This window comes from Lontra canadensis, unplaced genomic scaffold (assembly GCF_010015895.1).
Source record: "Lontra canadensis isolate GAN:19392208 unplaced genomic scaffold, GSC_riverotter_1.0 scaffold47, whole genome shotgun sequence".
Classification (NCBI taxonomy): domain Eukaryota; kingdom Metazoa; phylum Chordata; class Mammalia; order Carnivora; family Mustelidae; genus Lontra; species Lontra canadensis.
The window spans coordinates 11,948,420-11,972,493 of NW_022631041.1; the positions used below are offsets into that span (position 1 = coordinate 11,948,420).

The window sequence follows — 24,074 nt, forward strand, 5'->3', positions numbered from 1 at the left end:
TAGAAAATATTTTGTGTGTGTGTTACTTATCTTCCCATCCAGATACATTATGGGAGAATTACTTTCATCATATCCTAAACAAAACAGAAACAGAGCTCATGGTCTTGATTCCTTTTCCTCCCTCCACATCATCCCCTAATCTCTCAGAGTTCAGCCAGAACTTTTCTCTTTCCACCTGCATGGTATCTGCAGTTCACACACCAGAAATTTCAAGATTGTGATTGTCTGTCCTTTCTTGTTCCTGAAATTGTGTCAGTGAACAAATCATGTTGATTCCTTTCCCAAAGACTATACATTCTTTCTTCTGTATTGCCAGGGTCTTAGTGGTACCCCACTCTCCCACTCACATAATAACTTTGGTAGCTCCCAAACTAGGTTTTCTCAGCTTCTTACTCTTAGGAGTACTCTTCCCAGAGTTTCTTTCTAAACTAAAAGCTTTTTATTAAGGCTTTCCTATAATATAGGGCAAAGTCTTAGAATGTCTTTCAAGACCCCGTGAAGTGGGGTTTTCAGCTTCTTTTTCTAGCCTCCGCTCCTGCCACTGCTCTTTTAGACCCTGTTCTCTGACGCACTGGACTGAGCTACTACTTCGTGTGTCTCTGCTAGGTCACAGCCACTGTTTATCTCTGCCCAAAACAAGGATTAGGGGCAAAATGTTTTTGGGTTACCTGATAGTCTATGGCAAATATTTAATTGTGTAGAATTATTGTCAGTAACTTGATTACATTTATAATTGTCCCTTCCACCTCCCCACTTTCCAGTGCTAGGCACTTGAAAAGGATTAAGTAAGATATATTTTATTAAGAGAAAAGTCCCTTTGACGTAACCAAAAGGGACCATGCAAACAAAGATTATTATTGAGGTCTTTTGTTAGACAGTCATGAATATAGATAAAAAGAAGACAATAAGAAAGAAAAAAATAACAGTTATTTTTCCAACAAGTTTTCCAAGTAAAATATTATAAACACATTTGTCACTATAGTTCAGTGCTTTCAGCTTTATACATTGCATTATGGTAGAAAACACATTATATTTAAGTTATTGTGCTACACCACTTGTGGATTGTGTTATGCAATGGTTTAATCAGTAACCAGACAGGATCTTTGCAGGATGTTTATAGAGAAGCTCTGAAAAAAATGTTTCAAGGTCAGATTAGTGTAGAATATTCTGGATATCTGAAGTTAAATAGATTCCTTTACTGTAGGGCTCTCAGAGGCTTCACTATGTGTGTTCATTGTGAATCTTCTGCAGGAGGTATAGTGCATAGCTTTTCTTAAATTCATTTGACAAGTGAACCCTTTTTTTCCCAAGCCAGACCTGTTAACATTTAATAGACCAATATTTCCTAGGACAATTTGGGAAGCAATAGTGTGACATAATAAGGAAATAACACATTTAAAATGTAAATCTAGCCACACACATGATATACTTTTTATTTTAAGAAATACAAGGAATTGAAGAATTGTTCAACTTCATGATTTGTTATCTGGTATAATATGTTCATCACAATTTCATGTGTCTTGAAAATTGCTTTGTGGAAATGAGTGGTTTTTAAGAATATGATATGCCTGATATAAACTGAATAATTGTCTATCATTGTATTTTCCTCTTACACATAGTGAAAAATAAAATAAAATACCGAGCTGAAGCCTGCATTAAAATGCAAAAAACTATTCGAATGTGGCTTTGCAAAAGGAGACACAAACCTCGGTAAGATGAATAGTGCCTAAAGAATCCTACTAAACCTATTTACCCTAATACAAAATGGTTATAAAGTCACAATGAAGAGCAGTTTGGACACTCTTAGAGTTTTCTCCATTCTCATGTTCTTTGTAAAAAGGCATATTATTTGTGATTTTTTTATTATGTGCTTGAAATTGATTAATGAACTAATTCAGTATTTTATTACTTGCCTCATACTACAAAAGGATATGAAGTACCTTAAAAAAATGTAAATGCTACAAAAGGTTGAAATAAATGGCTAACAGAAACTCTTTTTTTATTCTGAGTATTTTATTATCTTGAGTTTCTTGATAATCAAAATGTTAAATTGGCGTTGTTTTTAAAAAAACCTCATTAATGTTTTCACCATAATTCTCAAGATTATCTATAGGAATTATATTGTCTCACTGTAAGTTTAGTCTTTATTTTTGAGTCTTATTAATTTAGACTTTTTAAACTTAGAGTCCCGAATAACTGTTAATCCCTAAACCTTTTTAAAGAGATTAGATAACTCTTTTAAGTTCTATAATTAGAAATCTCAAATTTTCAGAGTAAATACAGAAGGCTAAATATTACTGATAGGCATCAGTGTCATTCACACCCATACTTGATTCTTTTTTACCTTCAATAAGAGATCTAAAAAAGAGAATCCTGGATAGTATGAAAACAGAAGTGAAATGCCCTATTTAGCAGTATGTTTGGCATTTTATTAAGATGAAAAATGTATGCATAGCATTAAGTGGTAAATTTAAACTCTGATGAAGTATTATCTTTACAGCATTGATGGCCTGGTTAAGGTGGGCACACTGAAAAAAAGACTTGATAAATTTAATGAAGTTGTCAGTGCATTGAAAGATGGAAAACCAGAGGTGAATAAACAGGTCAAGGACCTTGAAATTTCTATTGATGCTTTAATGGCCAAAATTAAGGTATGTAATTTTAATCCAAATGGTTGACTTTTTTTTTTTCTTATAATTTAATACGCTTGTTATTGGTATTGAATTTTATAGAAAAAAAACTTTTTAAAAAAAATACAAGTTGAGTCTCAGTGACGGCGAGTGATTCTCATTATAGTGTTCTTTCTGTGTTTGAAAATTTTTATAGCAAAAAACTGAAATTTTTCAGATAATTTTTATGCAGTTTCATTTGTTAGGAAAGTCCTCCTTCCCACCCAAAATAGTAACTAAAATACTATACTCTGTTAGTAAGCTTTTATATAATCATTACTGAGACAGGAGTAATGTGAGTTATTTTCACTTGTTTCATTTTTTTTTTTTACCTTCAGAAACTCATTTTCAAATTATAAAAGTAATATTATGGAAAATTTGGAGAAAACCACCAAAACCCCTTAAGCCCCAACAATAACACATTCAGCTATTACTCTGTTGCATAGTCACCTTCCAGTCTTTTTTAGATGCATGTTTGTATGGTTCTCCTCACAGTTTAATTTTGTGCCCCTTTTGTTATGTTATGTCTTGTTCCTGTTATTACATTATCTTTATATTGGCTATATCATGAACTACTTAGGTGTTTTGAGCTTAGCAATTAATTTTCCCTCAAGTTTTTTAGGGAAAAAATAATGGGCATCTTTTTTTTTTTGTCTTAATTTTCATTTATTTAATTACCAGTGGGACTGAAAATGTTTTTGGTATGCTTAGGTTTTGGTTAGTTATAATACATGTTTATTCAAACCTTTTTCTGTTATATTTTAGGGTCTTAATATTTTCTCATACATAAGTCAGTGCTGTTGTATGGGCTATAATACCTTAAAGCAAGGTATTATAAATTTATATTATCTGCAGATATTTTATGTAGACAGTGGTAAATCTTGGAGGGAGAATGGAAAAAGCAGTGCAAGGGAAGAATGAAAATGCTTTGGATAAACTGAACTGATTTTACAAATCTGTCAGTAGCCATTTCTGTGTATGTGGTATTATTGATGAACGTCAACCCAGCCACATTTTTTAAGGCTAACTTAGGAATATCATCCAATAATTTTGGTGTATTTTGTAATTTCTTAAATATTCCTTAGGTACTATTTGAACATTATTATTAAAGAATTGTAAACAAAAGCAAAATTAGCAAATCATTCCTTAAAACAAAATTTTCAACTACAGTATGTTACTTCATCTACAGTATACTCTTGGATATTTGATTACTTGACTAATAGGAAATAGATTCAAATGTTTGTCTGCAGAGATAACTTAAAAATTTTTCAAACATTATTTAATGCATAAATAGTATAACAAAGATAAAGACCTTACTGCTTACCAACTTTTCCAGTCTTTGCTGTATGTATTTTTTTTCATTATGGTTAAAGTATGTGACATTAAATTTACCAGCTTAGCCATTTTAAAATATATAATTCAGTAGTGTTCAGTATATTCACATTATGTGGCAGAAGATAATTTTTAAGTACATGCTTATTATTTTTTTTTAAGTCTACTATGATGACAAGGGAACAAATACAGAGAGAATATGATGCACTAGTGAAAAGCTCAGAAGAACTTCTCAGTGCATTACAGAGAAAAAAACAGCAGGAAGAGGAAGCAGAAAGGCTGAGGCGTATTCAAGAAGAAATGGAAAAAGAAAGAAAAAGACGTGAAGAAGATGAACAACGTCGAAGAAAGGAAGAGGAGGAAAGGCGGATGTAAGAAATTTATATTGTTTTGAATTTGAAACTAACAGAATAGTGAATTCTTGGTGTTGAGGCTGGTTAATGAATATTCTTATTTTTAAAAGTTATATTCTTATTTTAAAACACTAATTTTAGAATTAGTTTAAAAATAGAGAAAAGTTCATTATATAAGATAATGATTTTAACTATAATCTGGGTTTTTGGTTAGACTCTTACACCTGATGATTTCTTAACTTCTTTTTAAAGCTGTGACTTGTTATTTTATAAGCAAGAAAAAGGGCACTTACACTTTTCTGCATTTTTGAAACAACTTTTTGGAAGGTTGCCACATAGGGCAATCAGGAGTTGTAAGAGTTGTTTAATTGGGGGAGGAGGAGAGGGAGGATCATGTGATCGGGATCACAGGTAGGCTTTATAACCAAGTTAATCTACATGTTTGACAGTTATAGAATATAATTATATTTGTTTTTGTTTATTACAGAAAGATTACTGTCAGTAGAGTTAGATTTTGTGTTTTTAAAATAAGCTGATAATATATATAGCCAGGAGGTTAATTTGAGTTCTCACTCTATAACCTCTGTTTATTAATAGTTAAATTGCCTTCTGAAGGATTTTTTATTTTCTATAAAATTTTTGAGGAGTTTTCTATTTTTTGTTAGGAAACTTGAGATGGAAGCAAAGAGAAAACAAGAAGAAGAAGAGAGAAAGAAAAGGGAAGATGATGAAAAACGTATTCAGGTATATAATTATTAGATTCTTTCAGAATAGAATCTACAAGATTATAGCACAAAAGGAGTTGAAAACAAATTTTGATTTGCTACGTAAGCTGTCTTTGGTTTACCCCAGAGACAAAGGCATCTTCTGTGGTGGTTATGGGAGGGACTTTGGAACTAGGGAAGTAGATTCAGATCCAGGCTCTGTCCCTGATAGAAATTGTGACATTGCACAAGTCACAATGAGTAACTGTGGGCTATGGGTTTTTTTCCTCTGAGGAGTGGGCATAAATGATAGTTGTAAGCATTACATGAGTTGGCACATGTTTAAAGCATTTAGAACCTGAGTGCCCAGTTCAATAAATATTAGTTTGTTGTTATTGTTACCATACTCAGGGGGAAGTCAGATGAATGGTCACTTAAAACATAATTGTAATTTTATATCTTTGTAGATACTAGTATCAATAAGTTAGAATTAAGATATTCTCCCTACCCCCATATTTGAAAAAGTCCGTGTCTGAGAATAATTGATCACGTATTTGAGTTTCTGTTTGTCTTGGCTTTCATAATTCATCCTGAGTGCAACCAACCTTTAAATCCCTGACATCCGCTGTCTAGCTGCAGGTGTTAATGTGATACCTAGGGTTCTCATGCAATATTTGGGATATTCTTGGTGATAGAATGGTGGAAATGTGGTTCCTCCACCTTCGCTCGGATTTGAGAAAGATAGGAAGTATTAATCAAAATCTAGAAGAGGATGGAGACTGGAGAGATTTGTGATTAAACAATTTGTATTCCTTAGTAAAGAACTTGTGAAGGGCAATTTTAGATAGTATCTATCAAGTAAACAAGTGGCGAGAGAGCTTGTTGAGGTAGCCTTCTGTCATTGGCAGGCTGAAGTGGAGGAGCAGCTGGCCCGACAGCGGGAGGAGGAGTCCCAGCAGCAGGCAGTTCTGGAGCAGGAGCGCCGGGACCGGGAGCTGGCCCTGCGGATAGCCCAGAGTGAAGCTGAGCTCATCAGCGACGAGGCCCAGGCTGACCTGGCACTCCGGAGGTACTGGGCCCCTGGGTGGGGTGTGATGCCTCTGCTTGCTTTCCCTCCCTGCTTCTCACTTCAGTGTGAAGGGCCTGGGGGGAAATCATATTCTTTAGGTCCTGATCTATTTTAAGTAAAATCATTTAAAAATTATTTGTATCCACTTTTATACCCAAGCAAACGAAACAGTTGATTTCATCAAATTGTTGAACTATTGAAGATAAAATTGATATTTCAGCTCATGAAACATCTCAACTTTTACTCTGAAATTGTCAAGGAATATTGTATAAAAAGCGGACATCTAATTTCTAAATACCTGCCATTAAATACTGGCACAGAAATCAGTATATTATAATCCAGTTTAATATATTTGAGGTTGGGATTTATTATTTTCCTAATGCAATTTTTTTAATAAACACCCTAACACTTAGAATGAGGAAAAATTTTACATACACACCCATCATGTTTCACAGTAGATTTCCCTTTCCAAGAAGGAAGGTTTATCATATTGAAGTGTTTTAGCTACCCAGGTTTCCAAATTATCTCTAAATACTGAATTTTATTGGAGTGTAAAGAGGTATGGATGTTCTTGTTGAAAGTTGCAGGAAGTCTTAATATAAGAGATTCATTTTTAAAAATTTAGAATATAGAGACATTCATTATTTTGATTATTAGTAAAAACAGAGCAAAACTAGTTTGTGGGGTTCCTTTGTACGTAGGTGTATAAGTTATATATATATTGAGATTTATGTAACCATGCTTTTCAGAATGTCAGGGCACTGTTTGTAACAAAATATAATTAAAGTGTCACCACTAGGTGTTGCTATTTCCTCATGAAAGGAAAAAAACCTCATTAAAATGGCAAGGCAGTGAATGGATTTTATTTAGCTAAAACAAAAGAATGGGAAAGGGTTGTTGCCTTCATGTTTTTTCTAGTAAGTGATTGCATTGGGGAGCCCTGGGGTCTGAACTGTATATGAAAGTATATTATATTTAAATAAACTGAAAAGGCCTACCAAACACAAAGTATTATAATAATTAATAAGCTCTTGGGTTTGAATCCAATATTTGAGCTCTTTGTTTACATTTCACTGTAATTTAAAAAATATTTTCTCTGGGCTGTGGCTCTTCTAACTGCAGACTCAACTCAGCTGCTTTTCTGTTCCTTCCACCTGTGTTATGTTGGAATGTCTGGGGGCCTCTGTGTGTAACTGAGTAGTAGCTGGGCCAGTCTCCTAAGTGAACTAAGCTCTTGCAGCTGCTCTCCCTGATGTGTGTGAGGAAGCATTGCAGTTGACCCAAGGTGGCTTCACTATGGCTGAAGTTCATTTCTAAGGGACTCATTATCGGAGTCAGTATTGGTATTTATGCCCAACCAAGCTTTACGTTCAAGCATTTGAAATACTAAACTACATCCAGTGCCATTCCAAATAATATGTATAAGATACTGGCTCATATGTGGACTCCTTCCCATCTTCAGAAAGGTGCACGTCTCACAAGGGTGAGTGGTCGCTTGGAGAACGAGTGGATCATTCAGTAACTTTAACATAAATGACAAGTTACCTGTGATTTAAGTTAAGCAGAATTAACTATGTAATGATACCACTACTAAGTAATTAGGAGATATTTAAACAGTTGTGACTTGAATTGCAAAGAGTTAGTTTTAGTTTTCCTGTGAGACAGCTCCTGGGTTGTGGTCTCCATCTCTATGGAACGCCCTTTTAAGTCCTTTCTGGCAGCCCTTTCCAGGAAAGCTTTCCCTGACCCTCATGTCCTCATGAGGTCCTACCCTTCAGAACCTCCTGGTTATTTTATACTTTGTACTACAAGCATTAGCATTTCATTATGGATGATGTTCTATACATATTTTCCATGTTTGATAATTTCATTTTACTGCATGGGCTACAAGCAAATGTTTCTGAATGTTTATTTTGCCTTTGTTAGCACTGAATTATTTCTGACAAATTTATGAGTAAGAACTCACTTAAGTAATACTGTTCTTAATATATAGCATGAAAATGTCATTCTTGGGCTCTGTGATGCATTTAAAAATATATGTAAATGGATTCTGCTGCATTAAACAATTTCCAAGTTACTTTTCCAGCTTGGATTCCCGTCCAGTAACTTCTAAGTAAGAATTGTTTTCTACATATATTTTTAAAATATGATCTTAACTACACATATGATCCTTGATGCAAAGTGATTTCACATTACCTAAAATTATGAAATAATATTCAGATTCTGTTAAAAAAAGCGTTCTTCATAGTATATGAGTTTTCTAATCTAAATGTAATAAATTTGCTCCTTAATTTTCATTGAATGCCTTTAATTTATGCTTTTCTCATAATTTTTAGGGAAAATTTTAAACATTAAAATTTTGAGTGATCTCGTAGATTAAAGATAATGGCATTTTTATTTAACGTCAGTGAGTAAAGTCATTGAAACACAAATTTGTCACAATCCAGTTTTTCATGATTCAGAATTACTTAATGACATTAACTAAAACATATTATTTTTCACAGAATCGATGGAACAAGACCCAAAATGACACCGTATGTCATTTCTCTTTTCAAAATTTGATTTAGTTTTATAACTTTTTTTTTCTTTAACAGGTGGTTGTTACTTTTTAGGAGAAATAGTTTCCTTACTGTAGTAAATTTTTGTGGGGTTTTTTTTGCATATACTTTATATATATACTATATATATAAAATTCTGGAATATTTATGAAATCTGAATTTTAACACTTTAGGACCCCCACTGTAACATTTATAATGATGGTTCTCAACTTTGTCAGAACCTAATACCAATGACAGTTGTTTTATAAGTCATGCAACCTGCATAGATAATTCTCTCCAAACATTACATGTAAAAGAGGAATGAGAAGACAGTAATTTTTAATAAAACAATATTTATTATGAAAGTGCTTACAACTATAGGAAAACATAATCAAATACTGAAATATTTTTATTTATACATAGCATCACCATAAATGTGACAGCTACACATGCAAATTGCAAATTGATATAAGAATGTTATATTGGTCAATTGAATGCCGTGAAATTGTGAACAGTGCTTTGTAAAGTTCTAAACAGAGTTAAGTACAATCTCGTCTCCCTTCAGTAGTTGCATTCCTAGAAAAACTCTGTGAATGTTAAAACCATGCCAAAAAGAAAAGACTCTTTACATGTAAAAGTTTGTTTACATGTAAAACTGCTTGTATGTGGATAAGTGTGTTTCACCTCTCTTAGGTGGACGTGTCAGTGTCACATGGGACCTGGGACAATTGTTCCTTGTGGCACCCCTGACCCCTCAGCTCCTCAGATGCCAGCAGTGCACTCTCACCACAGCATTGTTTTCATAGGGCACCGAAATTTTTGAAAACATCTCTGGGTGCTCAGTCACTTACATGTCCAACTCTCAGTCTAGGCTCAGGTCATGATCTCAGGGTTCTGGGATCAGATCTAGCCCTGAGTTGGGTTCTGTGCTCCATGGGGAGTCTGCTTGAGACTCTCCCTCTCCCATTGCCCCTCTCCCTACTCATGTATGCACATGCACTCTCTCTCTCTCAAATATATAAGTAAATCTAAAAAAAAAGAAAAAAGAAACCTTGAGGTACGGTGATAATAGAATTCAAAATATTTATCAAAATCATGCCGAGTTTGAAAGTTAGAAAATTCTGACTAGCCTAATTGGAGATTGATAAATGGATTGCTCAGTAGATTATTTTATACATATTTGGGTTTTTTACTTTGTATTTAGAATCTCTGATCATCAGTTTTGAGATTACTTTTTCTCTGACTGTGCTTGTTGGATAGACTTCTGTCTGCCTCTATTCTTAGCCAGTGTTCATTACAAGGAAGGAGAATTACAGGAGTCCTTTGCTCCTTTATCATCACCTGACAGGCATGCGGGAAACTGCACCCTAATACAAACATACCCTTTCTCTTTTCTTATGATTTTTACTCATTTGTAAGAGGTTACCAGAGTCTGATGAATAGAATGAGCCATGAGAAAATGATTAATTATGAAGGAAGAAAGAAAGAACAGGAAAATAAAATAATGAGATTAATGAATTATTGATGAACATGATGAAACTCCATCCCATTTCACAGAATTAAACAAATATTGAGAAAAGTTACATTCCCCTGAGTAATAAAAGTAAGTTTTGCCTTTGGGAAATGTTTATCCTCAGAGAGTCAGAACACTCTGGTGTTTAACACATACTTGATGCATTTGAGCTCTTCTGCCTTTTTTTAAAATCATGCTTTGATTTAGAATTTTAGAGTAAATATACTAGACTCTTAAACTCTGACACTAGAAAATAGATTAACTAAGTATCACTGTTATGTCATATAATTAATATTTATTATGCGACCCCAGTGCAAAAATCCTTCTATAGAATCTGTATCTGCCAAGTTTCCAGTATGCATTTAGAACATGCAAATTATATGCCATGCATAAAAAAATACCACAGAAACATGGCTGTCATGAGATTTTATCTAAAAGTTCCTACTGCAGAAATGGAGTTCAAGCAATCTTAATTGTATTTAAACAAAAATTTGCTGTATTTTATGGTTATATACGATGTTGAAAAGTATATTATAGTCTTTTACAAAATGAAATGATAGTGAATGATTAATAAATCAATAATCCTATTGAAAAGCTATATTTTTAATTATACTTTTAGATCTTTTAGGTAATGTATGTAGTTTTCTTTTATATGACTGTGCTGTATTATCATTTTTCTTATAGGGAACAAATGGAGAAGGAAATGTCAGAATTTCTGCGTAGGTTAGTGCAGTGGAATTTGGGGAAATAAATGTCACCTCAAAATCATGTTTTTAAATCACTGTTCAGTATTTGGACCAGAACCTGTTATATGAATAGTCTATTCTTTCCATATAAATTTTCTGTATAGGAAATGTCACTTCACCCTTATACCACTGTAACAGAAAAAGATAAAAAACAATGCTCTAAATTGGTGCTACTCGATGGGGACACCACTGGCATTTTGGATGGGCCTGTTCCTTATTGGTGGTATTGCCATATTTATCACTGGCTTCACCAACTCCGTCTCAGTAGAGGAACCTTTCCTCTCAAACCAAATAAGTGTTTTGAAACTTTCTATGGAGGTGGTGGTGTCCCTTCCCCTCCTGCCCACACCCCCATGTCAGCTGGGAACCTCTGTGCCTAGTTCCTAGTTGAAGGGGAAGTAGAAAAGAGTGTGGTTTCTGGGGCCTTCTCCCCATAATAGCACGTGGTTTAAAAACCACTGATACAAAAATTGAGCCACCACAGACTATGACCTCCCAGCAGGATCTGGTCCTTTACAAGTGGGTATCAATCAGTAACATCTTAACTATCAATTTTGAAGTTAAGAGTTAATTGAAAGTCTTAAAATTAATACACTTTTTTAAAAATTAGAAGTCAGTTTTTCTACTACCTCGTATGTCATTTATGTGATTGTCTTTATAACCTAAATAATCAGTAAATTAAACCTTTATTTTACTATTTTAATAATTCCAGAGATGGGGAAGAGCATTTAAATGCATTTCATTCATGTATTTAAGATGCTGAATATGTTTTTTAGCATATGTATTTTGATGTAATACAAATGAAAAGTTAGTAATAGTAAACCATATTTTAAGCAATAATAATTTGAATTCAATGTTATTTTTTAAAGTATCCAAATATACCTTATGTATGTTGGCACTTCATGTGTATTCTGACAATCTATAAAACTGTACATTATGTAAATTCACTCTCTTCCAAAAGAAAATAACAAAAACCTGTAGTAATTTTCAGCTGCTCTCCTAGAAAAGACTTCTTAGAGGTGCTAGGAAGAAAAGATAAATTTTTTTGTTTAGTTTACTGAATAGTGGTTTAGGGATGTAGAAGAGAAAAAGAATATTTAAATAAATGTTAAAACATAATTTATTTCTAAGGGTAATAGAGAGACCTTGCTGACACACAGCTGGCTCTTTTTGAGCGAAGCAATTAAGAGGAAAAGCTACATGGAAAATTGCCACTCACAGTGCTTATGAAAAGGATAGATTCTGTAATAAATCTAAAACAGATCCAAACCTAAAAATGCAGGAAGAATGCAGGAAGAACTAACTGGCCCCATATTATTCTTTAGTCAGGCTTATGTGTTAGTGACAATCATCATGTCTCACCATTGTTAAGTATATAGAGTGAAGTGTGCTATTTTTTTATTCTCTAAAATGAAAGTATAAATAGGCTTTGTAAAGAGGCCCCCATTGCTAAGCTTCATTTGGAGGAATCATTTCCTTTATTTCAGGAGGAAGTATACATATTTTCACACATCATTTCTCATTAAATGTCTGTGTCTTGACTGCCAAGATTGCTGTTATCTTTCAGAGTGTGAAATAATGAGGAAATATGACCTCATTTTCAGGTATTATACCTTGATCATCCCTCTTTAAGAGGAAATATTTTCTTAGTAGTGGAGGATAAGAGTAAAATTCCTTGTGTGATACCTGAGAAACAATATTTTAGTACTTTTAAAAATTTAGCTCTTTTCATATTTGTGCCACCTTTCTTTTTATGTCTTGAAATGTGATGGGTTTAAATTCTTCCTTTGTTACATTGATCTTACTTGCGGCTTATTCTAAGTGTCTGCTGTGTGACAGGAGTCATCTTTTGCTGAAAAGTAATGTTTATTATTACAGAAAAGAAGTCGTTTCCATATTTTCTGAATAATTATTTCAAATTATGTATATAGAAACAAGTTGGAAGCCCTGAGTAGCACTGCTATGAAGAAGTTGTATTTATCCCATTTTATTTTTTAATTTATTATTTTATATTTATATATATATTTCATTTATTTCTTCTTTCCCCATTCCAGTGTTTCTACTTTACTTGTGCTCTTTCAAATCTGTTGTGTCTCATGACCTAAACCTCTTCTTTAATTAATTAATAATAATAACAATTATTATTATTTTTTAGCTTACACAACTCTGTGTCAGCTCCTAGCACAGGTGAAGGGCTGGCTAAGTGGGTGCTCATTAATGTTTGTAGAATGAATAAAGCAAAGAAAGGAAGGCAGAGTCATGACTAAGACCAAGACTTTAGAGTCAGAACAAGCTGCGTTTCCATCACAGGTGCAACCATTTTACTAGCAGTGTGGGACCTTGGGCATGATCTTTATTTTACTGCTCTGAATCTTGTCTACTCATTTTTATTTTATTTTTCTTTATCATAAGTGTACTCTTTCATTCCCATCACCTATTTCACCCATCTCTTCACCCATCTCTTCTCTGGTAATCATCAGTTAGTTGTCTATAGTTAAGAGTCTGTTTCTTGGGTGCCTGGGTGGCTCAGTGGGTTAAGCCTCTGCCTTCGGCTTTGGTCATGATCTCAGGGTCCTGGGATTGAGGCCCATATCGGGCTCTCTGCTCATAGGGAGCCTGCTTCCCCCTCTCTCTCTGCCTGCCTCTCTGTCTACTTGTGACCTCTCTCAAACTAAATCTTAAAAAAAAGAAAGACTTAAAAAAAAAAGTCTGTTTCTTGGTTATCTGTTTTTTTTTCTCCTTGCTCATTTGTTTTGTTTCTTAAATTCCTTGTATAAGTGATATCAGATGGTATTTGTTGTTCTTTGACTGACTTCACTTAGCATTATACACTCTAACTCCATCCATGTTATTATAAATGCGAGATTTCATTCTTTTTAATGGGTGAATAGTATTCCATTGCATATTTATACCTTATCTTCTTTATCTAGTCATCTATCAAAGGATAATTGGACTGCTTCCATAATTTACTAGTTGTCATATTACTCACTGAATATGAGAGCATGATTTTATTTCCTTCTAGCACTTTCCTAAGTGTTCTATTTAATAGTGATGCAAAAAGTTACAGGGGTTTCCAGACTCTAGCTGTTCTTTTAGCCCATTTTAATGACTAAGGCAGGGGATTGTAGTTTGGCTACTCACCTGTTGACCCCGCAAACATCCAGATACTTTGGGAGGTTCTGAGCCAGTAGTTCTGGCTGGGACTTGGCTGTCTGTAACTTCAGTAATCGGCAGGTGATTGTACTATGTGGCCTTATGGCTCATAAACTCTTAATGGTTCTAATGATTTTTTTGAGAAATCAGGAGGATTTCCTTTTTGATTTTGAGGAATATATATAAATGTATTTTTAACTTTAGAAGTTCTGATTGGAAACATAATATGGCTATTAAATGGCACATTGGAAAATTTTAATTTACCTAGGAATCCTATAGTATACCATTCTTAGTCTCATCTGTCAAAGATACAAAAATTATTATGTTTTTCTAGTAGTTATTTCCATTTCTCAAACTTAGATTCATTTTCTTGCATCTTTAGCCAACATTTCATTCATGTTTCTAGTTTAAACATGCAAAAATATGTAATAATTACAGAGGTCCTGCTGTACAAGCCACCAAGGCAGCTGCTGGTACCAAGAAATATGATCTCAGTAAATGGAAATATGCAGAACTACGTGATACCATCAATACTTCTTGTGGTAAGTGTATGGAGGTCATGAAAAATGGGAAGGCTCTGTGGCTGACAGGTAATAAAGAAATACCTATATCGGAGTGTAATTTTTTCTATTTTTTGGCGCATAAATTAAGCCATTCTCTTTGTTATTCTCACCTTGAAGTGAAGGCATAGTTTATTCACAAACATAAAGGGAAGGCATACTTACTAAATTCATTTTGCCTGTCTCTTATCTAGGTGGGAGAGGAAAAGCATGGAGAAATTGTGGTATGGGCTGTGTTAATGACGTATTTTGCATACATAGGTCAGAATCTTGACCTGTGTATGCAAAGTAAAGAATGGCAATGCAGTCCTTTCTTTTTAAAGCTATTTTTCTTCCAACAGAACTGTAAATGCTATATCCAGATGATTCCATATAATTGTGTTCTTGTTTAAATCATAGTGTTTGAGTTTAGGATGTTATGCCTAGGATCTAACGTACTAAATTGTGTGGAATTTGGTATGTTCTCTCCCTCCTCACCGAAGTTATCTGCATAAATACAAACATAAAAAATCTGATTAATGTAAATCTAGCTTGTATTTGAGCACAGTGACTTTTTACTCTATTTTTATGGCCTCTGACCTTGGACAGGTAACTTAACCTCTCTGATTCAGGTTCATCTGTAAAAGACCTATTTAGCCCAGGGTTCTTGTGTAGAGCAAATGATATAGTAATAATGCATAAGAAACTGCTCTGTAAATGTAAAAGTTAATGTTGCCAAAAAATGCTTATCTTTATCAATAATGTGCTTACTTTTGATTTTGTACTATTAATTTTAAAACAATTTATTATATGTATAAATATATATGTTTATGTCACAAATTATGTTAGATGATTAAATTAGGATGCTAATTCCTTCTTTTGGGGGGGGACTCTTTCCATATAATCCATAGATCTTGAGCTCCTGGCAGCTTGCAGAGAAGAATTTCACAGGAGACTAAAAGTGTATCATGCGTGGAAATCAAAGAATAAGAAGAGAAATACTGAAACAGAGCAACGTGCTCCAAAGTCTGTTACTGATTATGGTAAAAACAAATCTGTACTTTTAAATGTTCCAGAGTATCTGTATGTAATGTATGTAACTATACATAAGACTTGAGGTAAAATATTCAATACAAATTTTCTCTTACTGTGCAGCTGTGATCTGTTGAGCCTAATACAACCACAATGCCTTATTTTTCATAGCATTATTTCTGTTATTATGTCTTTAAAGTCATATTTATTAAGAAGTATTTGTATATAGTCAAGATAAATTTTGGAGATAAGAATATTGTCTATACTAAAGAAGTGCAGTAATGTAAATATGTATTTTTTCCACATATACATATATGTACATATAGAATGATTACATGTGGAAATGTAAAGAATACTGTGAAATAAAAAAGAATGTTTGCTGCAAACATTATTTTACAATACTGGCAAAATATAAGAATGAGAAATAGTAGCTTGGTTTAGACCAGTTTTGCCTATACCAGGATTTGATTTTTTGACTGAGATTCAAAAACTAAATTTTGTTACTTTGGTATGTATACAAAAGACAAAGTTGTATACTTGAAATTGGAAAGTAGGGGATAGACCTAACCTAGTAAAGTATGCACTAGGTTTAACATTAATTGAGAATACCTGTGATATATGAATTGTAATTTCAATCTTAAAACAATAATTGGAATTTCATTTGTTCAGTTTGCTACTTTCAAACTGGCATAATTTATTGGCTTAATTGTGGCCCAGTGTCAAAGTGACAACATGTTTAATGTTTTCATTTGAAAAATATATCCCCAGCACCTGGTAGTATAATTTAATAATACATGACCCAAGGTGAGATAGAAAATGAGCTCTCCCTCACTACCTTCCTAGCAAATAAAAGCAGTGTTGGATTAAAATCAATTAAGTGGTAGAGTTTTAGTATTTCCAAGTTGTTGTAAAGAGTAGATTGAGTAAAGGCAAAGTATTAATAAGAGAGAGGTTACTGCTAGTGATTATGCAGGAGGTGTCCTCAGTCAGAGTACAATGTGCTGGAAGGGCAGTGAGAGATCACCCAGAATGAGAGGAAATGGCAAACGGAAGGCCCTCTAAACATTGATATTGTGGCCACCTCTCTCTTCGCCAATTTACAAATGTATCCCTGGGAATTGAAAATAACAGGATGATTCCATAAGCAGTTCACTGTACCAAGTTTTTAGTCAGTTACCTTTGTTTTGTAAAAATGGCAATGGGCTATTCCTTCTAGCCATAATCTTTTTAGCTGTAATGTTCTAATTATGGCCTTTAGCTGAAAGGTTTTCATCATGTTGCCCCCCCCAAATTTAAATATCTGAATGATTGCACTTCTTAAAACAAGAAAAGTAATGTTGTAATATATGGCATATACATTTTTAATGAACACATAAATGTTTCTTGTGTTTTTAAACCAAACTTTGGTACTGTACTCATCCAGCTTTGCCCTTAAAGGGGGAAATGATACATGGCATACCTTGCTTTGTTCTTATAATGTTTCCATTTATAATATACCCTTTGAAAGAACAAAAGAGTAGATTAAGAAAATTTCCCAAGAGTCCCCCATCTAGGTATATGTGAACAAATTCAGGAATTTTATGTGAACACACTCCACACATATGTTGCCTTCAAAGAATTTGATTATGGGCAAATTTCAGGATAAAATGTAAGTTCTGCTCTGAAAAGTACTTATTGCTCTATTTTTTTTTCCCATGTAAAATACATTCTGACACAGAAGTACAGCGTAAAGGAAAGGTGCAGTGCCTCAAGATGCTTAGCAGTTGAGAAAATTCTGTACTTAGGTAGCTTCCTAATGGGGCAGCTAATCAGCCTTTAAAAGGAACTACTCTATATTTTAATATTTAGAAGGGTTAGAATTCCTTAATTTGAGAAAATAAATTGACAACATATGATTAACAAAAACATAACTAAATATTATTTTAGGATAATACATTGTCACATCATGGTAAAGTCTTGTAATCGGGAGTGGAGAGCCTCAGCCCTTCCTCCTGTGTGCTGCACTGGGTGAGCACGCTCTCCTTGCATCTAATACAGAAAGAGATTTCCAGAAATAATTCTTGGGGCAGTGGCAGATTCCGCAGTAAGAATTCACAATGTTTAGTTGATTAAAGCTGACTTTGGAGAGTGGTTTTATTTCAAGTTCCACAAAATAAAAATTGCATGAGTTTAAGATTGAGATAATTTGAAGAAATTTAAACATACTGAGTGTATGTAAACATGGCAGTACTTTTTCTCTAAGGCATCTATTTTTTTTTATGAATTTAGAAGTTTTTTATTTCTACAGAATTTCTAGTAATGCTTTGAAGGTACTAGAATGTCTATTACTCAGTCATTGTTTTGGATTTATGTTTGAATATTATTGTGTCCCAGGATTACAAATGAAATATAATTTTAAAATTTAGGTCCTCTATATGTCCATCAAACAGAGTTTCCTAAAGCATAATCAAAATAGCTTTTTTCTTTCTTTTTTTTTTTTTAACCTTTTTAAATCAGAAAGCAGAATCTACTTGTAGGTAATTCTGAGAGTATTGGTTGTGGACAGGATGTTTTCTTGTTAGTCACCACCTCGATTGATTGGGAAGCCTTTTTTATAAATTACAAGAATGCTCATTTAACAGTTCTGCCATTTTTATCTTTTCTTCAACATAAAATATTTATTCACAGATTTTGCACCATTTTTGAACAATTCACGTAAGTCAATGGGTGGTAACTTATGAGCTAACTGGAAGATGGGTTAAAAATATAAAGTACTAACTTCTATTAGACATTGTTTTGCTACAATTTTTAAGTAGAGTTGTAGTATATTAATGTTAGTTTGTCTACTAAGATATTTAATTTCAGATGATGCTTTCATTTGGGTCACTCCAAAATATATTTGCAGAACAAAATTAATCTGTTTTATGAAATTATTTCCCTTTAAAAAATATACACAATTCTCATTGTAGCAAAACTCAATAAGCAGCTGGTCTTTTAGAATAAAGACTAACTTCAGGGGCTGGTTTCACACACACACACTGTTACAGTATGAACACTTCCTTCCAAAGAGATCTGAGTTTTGTATGATAATGTACACAGGTTTAATAGGATGCCTCCTAATAGGAGATTATTCTCTGACTTGTATATATCGCACCCTATGATGCACATTTTTGATAATTTAAAAGCTTGGAGTCCTCTTAATATGTAGTAAATTTTTTCTGCTTCAGATGATCAATAATGATTTGGATATAATGCCATATTGTTGCCAGCTTGTTGGACCTGGCTTTTTTAAAGTGCTTCTAGTAATTTATAGGGCCAAATTTAGAACTTATTTCATATGTTAAAGATGACACAATAGGATGTGAAAGAGTCTTGTATTAGTTTCAGATGTTCAACATCTGTATTTTTGTGCTTTTCCAGAAGAACTTTTGTGGAAATGAAGGCTTCCTTAATATAATCTCAGTTCTCACACAGTTAAAAAAAAAAAAAAAACTATCAAAAACTTTCCCTTGAGTTTTATTAATTTTACTTAATATATTAAGGTATAGGAGACTGTTAATTTAAAAGAAAAAAGCAGGTTAATTTAACAAGTGACCATCAATACCATAGTAAGTTCCATATCAACTGGGTATTCTAAGTTACTCCTTAAGATGGAGGGAAGGGTTTGTTTTTTTTTTTTTCCCTTATCCTTTTAAAGTTCCTTAAAGTAGGGTTAGCATATTTTCTGCAGAGTAGGTAATTTTTAAAACTTGAAATAGAAACACTAAATTGTAAGTAGTTTGGAGGGACTACAGGAACAAAAGAATAAATGAGCTCCTCTCTGTTAACACGCTAAAGGTGACGCGGTTTTATAAGTCACTAACACAACGGGGCCTCTGTTTCGTTCTTTCATCGGCATATACAGCTTTGCTAACTGCTTTTTGCTTTCTCTGGTTTGCACAGAAATGAATTCAGCTACTATAAAGCTTTTACTATTGTGTAAAAAGTTTAGAATAAGAGTATTTTCATCCTTTCAGTATTTGGAAGTTCTTACAAAAACCCTGTGGCTGTTCTTGACTTACACATATTCTGTAATTTTTCATCGACATACTTGAACATATCAGTGAGATTCTTAATTGAGCTGCAGTAAATGGTTGGTCTACTTTTAAAGTTGTGAGAAAAAAGCACGTTAAACAGACTTTCCAAAATTACAGCTGCTGAAGGTGTAAAGTTATTGTCCCAGAGAAATGTTTATATTTGCAGATAAAATAAAAACCCAACTGTTTCATTATGAAACTTGAGCAAGGGGGAAAAATTGATATGAGTGCAATGTCCAGTCCTAGCAGAAAAGCAAGGGTTTTTCTTTTCTGTAACAAAGAGAACCAAATACTATACACTTTCCACTAACTTCAGTGGATTTAATTCAAGAGAAATCTGATTTTAGAGTAAGCAAATATCTCTGAGGGAAATTGCATGATTTTACTGGTTACAGTTTTTTGTTGTCATGAAGTTGTCTAAATATTACTAGTAATATATGTCTTCTGGCCATTTTAAATCCCAAAATCAGTTGGCAAAAGAGCAAACTTTTGTCTTCTACTTTTCCAAGGAAACAGTGATTAAATTGACAAATATCTATAATTCTTTACATTTGTGAAATTACGTTCATTTGTTTTATCATAAATAGTCCCATTAAAGTTATTCTGTGACCTTTGATTTCGAACTCTTTGGAGATAAAATATAAATCCTAACAAATAACACTAGTGTGCTGTTCTGCCATGTGAGTTTCAGGTTACTGATACAGTCATTTGTGGGAATCTACTTGGGCTAGTTTGTTTTATTGCTGGTGTTGCAGAGTGTGTGTGTGTGTGTGTGTGTGTGTGTGTGTGTGTGTTGAAATGTTAAGGAACATCTTTAAGGAAAGAAAATTCTAAAATCACACTGAGTTTTATTCATTTATAAGTAATTTACATCTTGTTTTAAAGTTATTACTAGGAATCCTCTTCTTCTTTTCTTAAAAATGTGTAGTGCATTTTAGGATTAAAGGCTGTTTTCATTATCCCCTGGGCTGCTGGTGTAACTTTCCTTGTTCTTTGTAACAGCTCAGCAGAACCCAGCCTCTCAGCTTCCTGCCAGGCAGCAGGAGATCGAAATGAACCGACAGCAACGCTTCTTCCGCATCCCATTCATCCGCCCTGCCGACCAGTACAAAGACCCGCAGAATAAGAAAAAAGGCTGGTGGTATGCCCATTTCGATGGACCGTGGATTGCCCGGCAGATGGAACTCCATCCTGACAAGCCACCCATCCTTCTTGTGGCTGGTGTGTATGATTCACATGGAAAAAAACCTTATAAAGCAAAAAAGGATTATAAACCCTCTGAATGAAACAGTCTAATATGTAATGTAATAACTCATTAAATTCCAGGATTGAGGAATGGCGTTCTGCAGTTGGATCACATTTCCAGTTAATTGAGGGTTAATTTATTTATGATGTGAAATCGCTTAGATTAATTATGTCCTTTTAGAGCACATAGAAACTTGTCTATGTCCTAAGAACCTTTTCATTGGTGTTTAATCGTATCAGTTGATTTTTAAATTGTTTAAAGAAATGTAGCAGTTTTATTAAGACTGGTAACTTGTTTGATCAACTGCATTGTTAATACTTTCTGAAAGTGTTCTTGGTGGAGGACAAATTTAACTTGTTTCTGGTGAATTTATTAAGCAGATTTCTGTCGTAAAGAAAGAAAAGAAAGTTTTGAAAGTTCTTGAATAGATGGAAATTGATAACTATAACAGTTTCAGGAATAAAGTTTATGATAAGTACTTCTGAAGAGATTGATGGCTAATTCTCTGATGTCTCCCTTGTGCAGGTAAGGATGACATGGAGATGTGTGAGCTGAATCTGGAGGAGACAGGCCTGACTCGAAAGCGTGGTGCTGAGATTTTGCCAAGACAGTTTGAAGAGATTTGGGAACGCTGTGGAGGCATCCAGTACCTTCAGAGTGCAATTGAGAGCAGGCAGGCTAGGCCCACATATGCAACGGCCATGCTGCAGAATCTATTAAAGTAGCAGCCTTCCCTGCCATGGGAACCCAGGCCGTGGTACCAGGTCGGGTGTGTGCCCAGAGGTGGGACCATCCCGTGATCATGTTAGGACTGCTTATACAAAGTGAACAGATTTCAGTAATCATGGCTTTTTGTTAATTTCAGGTAAATGATGGTAGTGAATTGGGGACCTAAACATTATTTTCCTGTATCCAGCTGTAACTGTTAAACTTCTCCTCATTCTAATCTTTGTTAACACTTGGACAGAATCTGACATTTCTCCTTCTTTGCCAATAGTCTACCTTGAAGTCCATCATAATTGTTCTCTAGGAAAAGAAATTTTTTAAAAACTCAGAATACTTGCTTTTGCAAGGATGGCACAGAACCCATAAAGCTGGAATAATGAAACCTTAGCTTAAAGTTTCTTACAAAAGTTAAGGCACTTAAAATAATCAAGGCACTGATATTTTGATCTGAAAAGCTGTGTACTTTTTTAAATTTACTTTTTCAGAAATTCATGGAAATTTGCATAGAAGATGGGAATTTTTATTTTCCCCCCTCCTTTGTAGTGTGTCTTAGTTTGGGTAAAGCAGTTCATTTGAACTTCTAGAATTCCAGAAAAAGCCTGAATGTATTTGATGTACTCTGTGATAAGGAAGGTACTCACACAGTATCTTGCACAGACTTATTTTTCTTTTCTATCACACTGTGTCGCTATAAAAAATATTTTCTTCTATTCCATGGACAAATAAAGGAAATTCAGACCATTTAAATGCTTAAAAGTTTTGAGATAACTTGTTTCTCTAAAAAAGGAAATATGTTTTCAGTGGCTCTGCGGCTGAACTGGACTGAATGCAGATACTCTTTCAACTTCATCTCAATTGTGATTTTTGTATCAGAATCCTGTCCAAGTTGTTTCATATGATTTAAGCTAGTGTTCTGCTGCAAAACATCTTTGTTTTTAAAAAATTCCTAGTGTCTTTTTTGGCCTTGAGATTTTGGTAATTGTAGAGCTGTTTTATAAGCTTTGTGATTCAAAAGTCCAGTACTTAGTAAGTAATTGCTTATTACATGTAACTGATAATTTAATTATTTTTCTTTGTGTGGTGTTAGTTTTGATCAAATGTCAGCAGTTTTAAGCCTAATATTTATGACTTTATGTTAGGAATTTGGAGACAAAGATACATCAAGGAGTTATGTTGACATTAACTCTAATGAGTCCTTGTTAGTATTTTAGAATAAAATTAGAAGAATAAAATTATTCTTTGCACTTTTTCTCCCTAAATTCTAAAGACCTTAACCTTTGAAATGGATTTCTAGTGATTTTTCTTTTCTAGAAAGAATACCTCAGTTAGGAAAATATTTCCCAGCTGATTAGATTAGTGCTTTTGAGCCACAGACACTGTTTTCAGAATTGCTTCTCTCATAATACGTGTCCTAGTACAGAAATATTTATTTATTATGATACTGTGCAAATGATTGTCTCCTGGTAAAGAAATTAAATGGTCCTGTCTGTGCTGTTGAGAATGTGAATGTGATTATATTCAGAAGGCTGTGTTACTGCAGAGACTCACCCCTCCCCACCCCACCTGGGTCATTTGGTCCCTGCGATTGGTAACAGCAGCTCTGGTTACTGAAAATAAATGACCTATTCTCTCTCTTCTCATCACTCGCCTTTAACTGGTGTTTTTATTTGTATAGGATAGTGCATAAGCTTAACTAGTAGCAAGTAAAGTCCTTGAAGAAAATTTAATAACCAAATTGATTTTTAGTGAGTTGTCTCTGTAGTGCGGTTTTTGGGAGTTTTTTATATCTCCTAGATACATATAGGCACTAGATGAAAACTCATCAAACAGGTTAAAATTATTGTAATGAGAAACTTAATGTTTTAAAGACTTTTATCACAGCAAAGCATCATTGCAAGTCTTTAGTAGATAATAAAATTATAGTTTTAAGCCATTTTGTTGCTAATTATGTCGCACAGCTGTCCTAGAACTTAGCTATTTCAGGTAGTCTCCTGAGTTAATTTTGGCTACCAGGAGAATTGCCCTAGTTCAGATAGACTTACGATAACCTACATACACACACAGGCCCCTTTGCTGGAAAAATTTAGGACCCTATCTGCCTTTAAGGGAAATAGCAGAAATGGCATGCTAATAGATATTGATACAGCTGCTTTACAGTATTCACAATCACACCCATAAATGTTATGTGAAAACTAGGAATCAAAAGTAAATTCTTATTTTAATTGAGATTGAAAATTTGACATTTAAACCAGCATACTGTATATTAAGAAATAATCTTCTCTTAATGCTTGCCTTATTCAATACATGTTCCTTCCTTAATGTATACTTTGCAATAGTAGACATACATAAAATATTAAAAATGAGAAGGAAAAATGTTTTCACATTCACTTTAATTATAAT

The 24,074-nt window shown here is 33.7% G+C and overlaps 1 protein-coding gene across 9 annotated transcripts in view; it reads left to right on the forward strand.

Annotated features, from left to right (window-relative positions):
- Positions 1 to 23,313, forward strand: part of MYO6 (myosin VI) — an 87,214-nt gene extending 63,901 nt beyond the window's left edge. Inside the window, exons 23-35 of one of the 9 annotated variants that reach the window (XM_032873182.1) lie at positions 1,620 to 1,710; positions 2,501 to 2,651; positions 4,164 to 4,372; positions 5,020 to 5,098; positions 5,967 to 6,127; positions 8,214 to 8,240; positions 8,632 to 8,661; positions 10,862 to 10,900; positions 14,515 to 14,618; positions 15,527 to 15,658; positions 18,315 to 18,341; positions 20,705 to 20,923; positions 21,474 to 23,313. In XM_032873182.1, the coding sequence (XP_032729073.1) occupies positions 1,620 to 1,710; positions 2,501 to 2,651; positions 4,164 to 4,372; positions 5,020 to 5,098; positions 5,967 to 6,127; positions 8,214 to 8,240; positions 8,632 to 8,661; positions 10,862 to 10,900; positions 14,515 to 14,618; positions 15,527 to 15,658; positions 18,315 to 18,341; positions 20,705 to 20,923; positions 21,474 to 21,673 (1,469 nt within the window). In that variant the 3' untranslated portion in view covers positions 21,674 to 23,313. The remainder of the gene's footprint in view (positions 1 to 1,619; positions 1,711 to 2,500; positions 2,652 to 4,163; positions 4,373 to 5,019; positions 5,099 to 5,966; positions 6,128 to 8,213; positions 8,241 to 8,631; positions 8,662 to 10,861; positions 10,901 to 14,514; positions 14,619 to 15,526; positions 15,659 to 18,314; positions 18,342 to 20,704; positions 20,924 to 21,473) is intronic. The other 8 variants (XM_032873183.1, XM_032873185.1, XM_032873184.1 and 5 more) reach the window with 8 other exon arrangements.
- Positions 23,314 to 24,074: the final 761 nt, after the last annotated feature.